The following is a 9,862-nucleotide window of genomic DNA, read 5'->3' as shown; positions in this document are numbered from 1 at the left end:
AAGTTCAAACCCCAGCTAAGGAGCTGACCCAGAAGGCACAACAGACCTCTCCTAACCCACCCACTGCTCCCCTCAGCGTTGTAATCATCAGTCAGCCTGTTCTGCTGCTCCCCTCAGCAGTGTACTTCGTCCATCTGCTTATTCTGCTCCCCACTCTGTCTCTGGTGAATCCTCTCACCGCCCCTGCACCTCTGGCCTGTACCCCAGCTCTTGTATGCATAAATAAATAAATCTTAAGAAAAAAAAAACTCTTACCTTTGTAAAACAATAGGAAGTTTTTAATCTGTATGCACATCATTCTTTTTCTTATTGTCAAAAACATCAATCTAGATCCTGACAGTGCTAATCTCATAGCACCAAGATGATTACATGAGGCTTTAAAATTCCCCTCAAATATTCAATGATCCTCTACGGAAGCAACATGTAAAGCACAGAACGACTACCAAGTGCCTGACAAGGTCTCTCATGTTGTCTACTTACAAATAACTTAGTTACTTCATAGTGGAGAGTAAGCCATTTCCTCACAAATGCAGTGATTTTAAAAACTGCTTTGTTCAAATAAATTTGCGTTGCTCACAGTCTTCCTAGATAGTCATCCAGCAGGAAAAGTCCATCTGCTACTGAGATTGCTTGCCCCTGCTTTTCACTCCCTCTACTCTTTCCTTGTCTCCATGCACTCACCCTGCCACACCTGAAAAAAATTCCATTTTTTTCCTTAGGTACTTGACTGTGATGTTCTTATTAAAATCAGTAAAGGCAAGATCAACAAGATCCTTAGGTTAAAATAAAGTTGATATTCATGTTCATGTTTTGAGGGGCTAGGAGCCTGAAGGTCGGGGAGCAATTATGATAATGAGGTATTCTTACCGAGCAGTTAGAGGTAAAGACATCAAGATACTTTCGATTCGGGATCCTGGAGTAAAGAGCCCAAACTTGGTGCCCCGGTCATACAGCAGATTAAATTCTACATACCTGGCATAAAGACATCAAATAAAATTAATTTGGTGAGCTGAAAAAAAAAATCCTTCATAAGATGAACCCACAATAAATACTTAAAGGGGGCTTCTTCCTGCCCCCAACAGCTGGAACCAGCACAGTGAACAGTCAACAAGCTTTCTCCATCTGGATAGGACAAATGAAAGGGTATTCTATCCAACAAACAATGGCATACAGTTTCAGCACCAACAGAACAATCACAAAACAAGGTTATGTTTTCCAATAAATAGAATGTACACAAAGCTGAGAAGGCTAGGTAAAACAATTAAGAAAAAGCTGAAGAAAACAAGATCACTTATTCAAAGGGATGTATTCCCGTCTGTTCACTACAGCATTGTTTACAATAGCCAAGGAACGGACACACCTAGCTGCCCAACAGCAGATGAGTGGATTAAGAAAATGTGACAGACACACAGGATGGAATACTTCTCAGCTATTAAAAACAAAGAACTCCTGCCTAAGCGTCATCTTGTTTTCCTTTGCCAAAATACAACAAAACAATAAGCTCATAGTATCTGTTCCACAGAAAAAGAAAACCGGAGAAAGCAGTGTAACGAAGAGCAAGCTGAAATGAGATTACCAAATAAGATATTTTAAAATCAAAATGGAAGGTGACCAGCCACTAAGGGAACTGATAGTAGTGTTGGGGGGGGAGGGGAGTGAGGGGAAGAGTAAACTGTGAAGGATACAGATAAGGGCTTCCCAATGCTGCAAGAGAAAGGAAAGACAGAGCTGGATTATCTTAGGCCCAGAGTTTACTGCTATCCTAAGGCCTAGAGATAAGCATGGCAGGGGGGAGGCTTACTTTGAAGAACAGTCACACACCATATTACAGAAAATTAATCTAACAGCCCATATGCTGCTAACTCAAAGACACCTGGCAGGCAAAGATACGCACTTGTGGAACTTTCAAAACATCTTCTTGGTAAATGGATGGATATCAATCAATTCTTTTTTAATCTTATTGTTAAATTATATTTAAAAAGACAATAAAACATTACTCTAAGTTTTAAAGGCTTCACCTAATTAGTAGTCACCAAACCTTTCAAGTTTGTATATAAATTCTTACAGAAAACTAGACTACTACTGCAGTTGCCATAGAGTTTTAAATTCTCCTCTTAGGTATGTCTTCTCACTGGACTGAGAACCTTCTCTTCTCAGCTTACTTCTATAGCTAGCACAGCACTAGGTCAAAGGGGCACATGATAAACATAAGAGAAAGATGGAAAGATATATTTGAGAAATCAAAAACAAACAAAAAACCATAAAAAGTTCCCAGATGCATTTTTTTAAAGGAATTTCCAGCAAGAAAATTTAACGAACTCTCATTTCCAAGTTTTTAATGGCAGACAATCATAAGAAATAATAAGCACAAACATTAATTTTTAGACTTGAAGCATTATTTTAAGTAGACCTTTTAGGGGCAGTATTTATCTCTTTAAGTACCCCCAAGCTATAATGACCTGAGACAGAATTAACATAAGTGAGAAAATCTATTTTGACAGCCTGTGATATACATACAATTAAGATGGTACTAAGTGAAAAACTGATGTGAACCAACACAGTGGGTATTTTGAAGCTAAGTCATAGCAAATCTTAGTGCTCGCCAAGCTGAGCTCACCAAGTTCAATGCACAGAGAAGGCACACAGCTAAGGCAAGAAATAAACCTGCTTCAACTACTTAACTTCCTTCCTATAAAGGAAAAACTAAGTTTTGAAGACCTGGATTTGCATCTGAGCTCTTTTAGTTATCAACTAATTGTATAATCTTGAACAAGGGACTTACCTTTCTAAGTTTTATCACCTATAAAATGATAACTACACCAATCTCACAGGATTGTGAAAAAAATTGCATGCAAACTGCCTAACACACTGGCAGGCTCACAGTAAGGATTCTGTAAGTAAATATTATCTTTAAGTTTAAATAAGTTCTGAAATGGCTATTTCCATTATAATAAATTTCAGGAAACCTTGCAGATGAATGAAAAAAGATGATCCCATATTTTCAACATAGCAAAAACATTAAATGATACACTTCCCTGGACATAAGCTTGAAGAACATTGCTAGAACACTAACAAAAATCAGCTGAATAACATTCAGCAAGTATTTATTACAAACCTAACGATGAGTCTGTACTATAGACAAATGAATACTGTTCTTTTTATCACACTAATTTACAATGTTTGACATTCATCTAGTTATGAAAAGAAGTTAGGGTGAGCATGAATACAACAATGACAACATTATCTACCTGAGACAACACAACACCCACACTGTCACAGATGCTGCACTTCCCCCAGTCAGATGGTGAGACCGGTATGTCACTCACCGTCCTCTCCGGAGTTGCTGCCACAACTTTTCCTGAGGGGTGAATGAGTCATTACAGTGCTTTTTTACCAGGGGAATGTACGAAGGAACCACAGCTTGGGCACAGCTCTGCACAAAGCGAAACACCTCCTCCTTGGATGGGGAGTCAAGGTCATCAAAGAAGATGCCCCCGATGCCTCTCCGCTCACCACGATGGGCTATAAAAAAGTATTCGTCACACCTGGAAAACACAGCAAGGCCAAATCAGCGATCCAGAAGGGGATTTAAAAAAAAAAAAAATGGTAGAAATAAATGGGAGTGGTTCCATTTATTTGTTTATTAAAGATTTATTTTCATTTATTTATCCATATGAAAACAGAGGTGGGGGAAGAGTGTGGAGGGGGAAAGGGTGGTGAGAGGATTTACCAGAAACAGACTGGGGAACAGAACAGGCAGACTGACTGAAATACACTGCTGAGGGGAGCAGCGGGCGGGTCAGGTGAGGTCTGCTGCGCCATGTGGGATAGCTCCTTGGCTGGGGATCTAACTCGTACTGCAGTGGTTGACAATAGCTTGACAGTGTAGTCTTAACCCCGGTGCCCCATGAATGGTTCGATTTTGAGAATTGTCTATGACTAACACCAGCTGTGAACTTACTTTGTATCTTTGATAATGAAACCAGGACTCCAGACACATTTCCTGCAGTATTGCTCATGTAGAAAATCAGCAATATTGTAGAGCAGCTATGCAATTTCAATACCATATCTAAAGAACAGGGAACACTGGGAACAGTGGTGACCCTGTATTTCTTGAACCAAGGGAGGCCACTGCCCTCAGAAGCACTGCTTTTGCAGGAAGCAGGACAGGCTCTCTCCAGAGATGGTGACACCATCAATTCCATGACTGGTGCCAGCCCATCTCTCTGAGCTCATTATTCACTAAAGAAGGTAAAGGCTCTCTAAAATCTCTTTCAGAGATAAAATGTGATGATGCTACCACATGCAAATCTGAGTGAGGAGTCTTCAGACATAGCAACTGGTACCCTTTAGGGCTGACACACGAACTACCAATCTGCTCTTAGGTATGGCTCTGTGTGCCTCTTAGAGGTTATCCTAAGAAGTCATTTCCTGAATGCTAAACTTGTAGAATGGCTTACATTGTGAAAATTGTCCTTACGATAATTTCTACAGAATAGGTCCCTAAAGAGAACTGTATAAACAAAATCTAAAAGTCACTCAAAATTTTATCTAAAAAAATAGCCCTCATAATTTAAACTCAAGAAAGAAAGAAAGACAGGAAAAAGGCTGCAGATGCAAAGCCCTGGAACTGCTAAGTGGGTGTAATTCATCTTGAGACTTGGGGTTTGTTTATACACACATTTTATTAACAGAGTTGAACTCTACTGAGCAAGGTTGTGAAATCAGCTTTAAGGAAATCATATTGCTAATTCTCTCTTCATGAGATTAAGAGATTTACTAAATATCTGTACTAAAAACTTTTTAGCCAGTTTAATTATTTTATTAGTTAGTATTACTTAGTCATCTCAGTATCAGCAACAAAAGGAAACCAAAAACAAGGCGATGTCTCCACCACTAGTCCTCTGTCTGGAAGGATGCTGATTTGTGAGAGAAAAAGACCCGAACCTTACATCTGAGTTCACAACTATGCAGTTATTCAACGGTCACAACAAATCTAAGAACAACCAAATGTATTATCTCTTCTGGGGATTTAAAAGTTGAACTCCAGGCCCTCCCTAGTGGTGCAATGGGTTAAAGCGCAGCACTATGAGGCTTGCCACAGCCACTTCAGCATGAGTTTGGTGATACACAAGGCACAGACCTCTCCTGACCCATCCACTGCTCCCCTCAGCAGTGTACTTCATCAGTCAGCCTGTTCTGCTCCCCGCTCTGTCTCTGGTGAATCCTCTCATTGCCCCCGCACCTCTAGCTTGTACCCCAGTTCTGTGTGCATAAATAAATAAATCTTTAAAAAAAAGTTAAACTCCATGCTTTCACATAAATAACATGAAGATTCCACAATTATTACTTCTAAAAGCAAAGCAAAAAACCACAAGCCATTTTGTTCTTCCTTTTTCAAGGATTACAATTAGCTCAAAGATGCTCTTATTTCAAACAATGTATGCCAAGATTCTGTTTCACAGCTACCAAATATCCTGGGTCTCATAATGTGTTTTTCTTTCTTTCTTTTTTTTTTATCATTACAGTTTCCTTACCTAACAACATTTCAACTGTACTTTTCTCCTTGTCCAAAATCTTTGATGCATTTGCATGTCTCCTTAATAAGTTTCCATTTCTTCCTATACCCTAATTCATTCCATGGCAACAATGAGATGTTTATTTTCTTCTGGGGTAAAAAATTAGTATTTCGTCTTGGAATTAAAAAGTCTCCAATTCTCAAGAATAGATAACACATTAAGATTTGTATGCTACTATCCTAAATCACTTGGGGTCAATTAAAGATGAGGTATTCAATTAATTTCAGACAAATACAGCACATACGCAAATAACATCACTTGCTTTGTAATAGTATTTATGACACTAACAAAATGATGGTATTTGAGGACCTTCTTTCATTATATGTCCCTTGTCTTAAAGCTGCAGCTCCCAAAAGCCTACTGATGACATTGAGAACTTACTGTGCTCCTAAGTAAATAGCTCCTACAACTGGAACTTACTTCTTCTGTATAAAGAATACGGCTGACCCTTCACAAGCTGCAAAGAAAGGTAGTTAGTGACATAATTAGTTCCCTTTGGGATCTACAGGGAATATATGACAGGGGTTTGAGCAAGTTCAATTCTTTTGCCTACCATTTTTTAAATTTGGGGTAAAGATCTGGACCATGCTTGTCACAAGCCTCCTTTAGAGTTCTGTGAAAATGGACAGCATCCTCTTGGTTCAAGTATGTAGGAGTAAGGTCACATCCACCACCAAACCACCACTGCTTGTTACCTGCCAAATTAAGACACATATGCTGACGCAAACTTTGTGTGAGATACAGGACACTACTATTGTGTTAGCAGACTTAATGTTATCAACTTAGTTTATTAAGCATGAAATGGGTGACAATCAAAAATCGTTGAACTAAATACAGCTTTGAAAGGTCAAAAGACCTACGCAGGAAAGAAGGGGTTAAGTGGAGAAAAAGGAAGGAAACTAAAGTGAGAGAAAGCTGGGAAATGATACACATGGAAGAGAAGGATCACAACAACACAGATGGATCTCAGCTCTGGCTGAATATCAGAATCACATGAAAACCTTAGAATATTTTGCCAGATCATAAATAGAAAAATCTTGGTCTGTAGGCATCCACAGTTTATTAAAAACTCAGGAAATCCTACTGCTCCCTGTGTTAACAACCACTGCCACCCTCTCCCCTTTACTCTCAAGAGGGTTGAAACATTTGCTTGGGAAGACAACTTGAGATTAACTATTCCAAGTTTTCTACATGTTACCAGTACCAGTGACCAACTTTTAAACATTAAAAGGTGAAACATTAAAAGCCAAACTGGCTTCATAATTAAAAGGTATGACTTTAATGCTATCAGCAATAGCATTAAACAACAAAAGTAGCTGGGGCACTGAGCAGGTTTCTGACAGAGAAATGATAAGCAGCAGTTAGCATAGCTAACAGCAGACACAGGCTGGAACTCCATGTATACTATGAGGCATAACCAACTGTACTCCACCATAAACCTGTTGAAAATGTACTGGTGATTAGGAAAGCCATGTGGAAGATATTTTCTAAAAGGAAGTTTTTGATTTCAAATTAACCTTGCACCTAAAGTTTTCCTTTGGGACCCTCCCTCGTGGTGCAGTGGGTTAAAGCACAGCACTAAGTTTTCTTTTGGACATAGTGAGTTTATATTTGTAAAGAACCCTGTGGGTATTCCAAGTTTGGGTTCATGAAATCGTTTCTTCTTTGCTGAAGGAAATATGGAGAGATCAGAATCCAGCTAATACCATCTCCACTTTTCACACGTACACCACAATCTATTGCATTTGCCAAGGAAAAAGCCTTTACAGGTCTTTTGAAAGTCCTAGTTACGACTGTTACTTATTCTTTCTCGATTATAGATTTAGAGACCCTTACCATCAGCTTCTTCCACTTCAAAGTATCTGTAGTTGAAATGGATAGTAGGAGCATGAGGGTTCTTGGGGTGGATAACAGAGCTCACACCCATTGCACAAAATGGTAATTTACCTGCAAAGTAAAACACAGAGTAATTTAATTCCACTACCTGGCTTAAATCAAATTAATTTTAACAAGATTTCTAGATTAAATTTTCAAGGATGCTTTTAGTCTCTTAAAGGAGAATCTTTTAAGGAGTAATTGTTTGTAAGCTTATCTGGTATCAGCAACCAAATGGCTTTTTACAGAAGCAATATATATATATATATATATATATAAAATATATATATATATGTATATATATATAATATATATAACAAATAAAACCTCTGGGGAAAAAAGGACTGTAGGAACTATTAAAGGCTATTGAGATTATCTGATTTACCATCTTTAGTCTTCAGAATTTTTCCTCTGCTTCTCATTTGTTTTGCTGCTTCCTCAGAAAGATTTCCATGAACAACAGAAATGCTCACCCCGGCCTTTTCAAAAACATGTCCATCCTGAAGTACACAGCTGATGCCACCACCTCCTGTTTATGTAAATGCAGGTAAGAAAGGAGGAGAGAATGTAAAGGGAGATACAAAGCTGCAAATGACCCTTGCACCAATTTGGTATAAATAAACCTTCAATCAGGATGTTTATCATTTTTATACAATAAAATTACATAATTAGCTCAATTTTATGACATTAGCTACTGACATGAATATACCTCCTCACATCACCAAATTGACTATTTCTTCTACATTCTTACATTATCATCTGGAAATGTTTTTCTGGAATATTTTCTCTTCAAAATTGCCATTCAGAATGGCATGCCTTTGTTACAGGAGATAAGGCTAAAGCTGAAAATGGGAATCACTCTATTTGAAGAATCCTCATATTAGTGAATTTAAGTGTTTTTGTTCAATGTGCTGTGCACATTTTAACTTTCCTTACAGGCAATCTAAAAACAGTAGCTATTTGAAAACTTAAGGGATTCATAACCTTAAACTGAGTGACATTAACATATGAGCTTTACTACTACAAAGTGGGGTTGTTTGTAAGATACTGGAATTACCACAGGGCAAATGTATCATTCATGTTTGACTTTTGTTTTTTAGAGCTGTACAGAACATAAGATAACAGCCCCATGTATGTCAACAAGAAAACTGAGGAATGGAGAGGCAAAACAACTTATTCAAGAATAAACAGCTGAATAGAGCCCAAACAATTTGTCTACTTTCTACTCATGCATCATTTCCAATCTCATTTCATAAAGGAGGAAAGAGGCCCAAAATGTTAAGAAACTTCTTTTTTTAAAAAAGAATTTTTTTAACATCATTCTTTAAAGATACTTCTTTCAGGTCACATAGCTTTTCTAGGAACTTCAGGTCACACCTGATTCAGTCCTCACTTGAAACATTTCAAGATGAAAAACAGACACAGCTTCATTTAATATGGAGGTAGCAGTTTCACAGCTCAAAATATGCTGATGATAAAATGCTGCAGTATTTTTAGCTAAGAAACGTCAGAAATCCTTCAAATTTATGACCCAGATTAGGCAATAAGATGGTAATGAATGCAGGACTCTAGAAACAGGTTTCAATACTGAAATCTTTTGCTATTGGAAAGGATAATTTTCCTAGCAGGAAATCTAACGGGTGCATTTGGTAAAAGCACTGACAAGTCAATGAAATACCTCTTGCGCAACTTGGGGAAACAAAGTGGGGAGCGTATGACATATTGAGTAAGTTCTTTCTATGATTGTAGAAGGGAAAAAAAATGGTAAACACACCCAAAGAATCAGATGAAATGTGGAGGAAATCTATGCTTAATGACAACTTTGGACACTTAAGTTTGCTGTCTGGAAATAACCCAAAGACCAGAGAAGTTTTTTACAAAATTACAAAGATTTTGAAGTGCTTAATAGTACCGTGACAGTAGATTTGGGTCCCACACCCGCAAGCAGAGGGTAAATGACCCTTTCAGTGTCAATTTTTTTTTTTTTTTATTTTAACAATGTACCTTCTAACCAAGCAGTATGCTCTGCGGGGTACTCCTTCACACCGCACCCCCAGCATCCTAAAGCCGTGTGGACACCCCCGCCCGCCTTTCCACCTCCGGCTAGACGCCGACCTCCTACCTTCCTTCCTCTCCCATCGGTCCACAGAGAAGCGGGCGCCGCCGTCTACCTGTGCCAGCGCTTTGCACACCTGGGCCTGAGTCTCCAGGATCAGCAGTTCCATTTTGGTCTTCATGTCGCCTGGCCTTCCCCGCAGCTCGCGCAGATCGGTCACCGGCAAGGCCATGAAGCGGCGGCAGCGGCGGGACAGCTCATCTTCCTCCTCCGGCTTCCCGGGCGAGGGGCTCCGCGACCCCGAGCTCTTCGGCACCATCTCGGCCCGCTCCACGTGCCCAAAGGCCGAGGC

General features: G+C 39.0%; 1 protein-coding gene across 1 annotated transcript in view; it reads right to left on the bottom strand.

Moving 5' to 3' along the window:
- The window catches only part of CPOX (coproporphyrinogen oxidase), a 12,845-nt gene extending 2,989 nt beyond the window's left edge, over window positions 1-9,856 (bottom strand). Inside the window, exons 1-6 of the mRNA XM_004675264.2 lie at window positions 9,577-9,856; window positions 7,840-7,983; window positions 7,416-7,526; window positions 6,133-6,274; window positions 3,327-3,545; window positions 868-972 (exon numbers count right to left, since the gene is read on the bottom strand). Coding sequence (XP_004675321.1) covers window positions 868-972; window positions 3,327-3,545; window positions 6,133-6,274; window positions 7,416-7,526; window positions 7,840-7,983; window positions 9,577-9,829 — 974 coding nt within the window. The 5' untranslated portion in view covers window positions 9,830-9,856. The remainder of the gene's footprint in view (window positions 1-867; window positions 973-3,326; window positions 3,546-6,132; window positions 6,275-7,415; window positions 7,527-7,839; window positions 7,984-9,576) is intronic.
- Between the last annotated feature and the right edge of the window lie 6 nt (window positions 9,857-9,862).

This window comes from Condylura cristata, unplaced genomic scaffold (assembly GCF_000260355.1).
Source record: "Condylura cristata isolate star-nosed mole 26May11 unplaced genomic scaffold, ConCri1.0 scaffold00003, whole genome shotgun sequence".
Lineage (NCBI taxonomy): Eukaryota > Metazoa > Chordata > Mammalia > Eulipotyphla > Talpidae > Condylura > Condylura cristata.
Note: the sequence above shows the minus strand (reverse complement) of the source record. Positions and strands in the feature narration are given on the sequence as shown.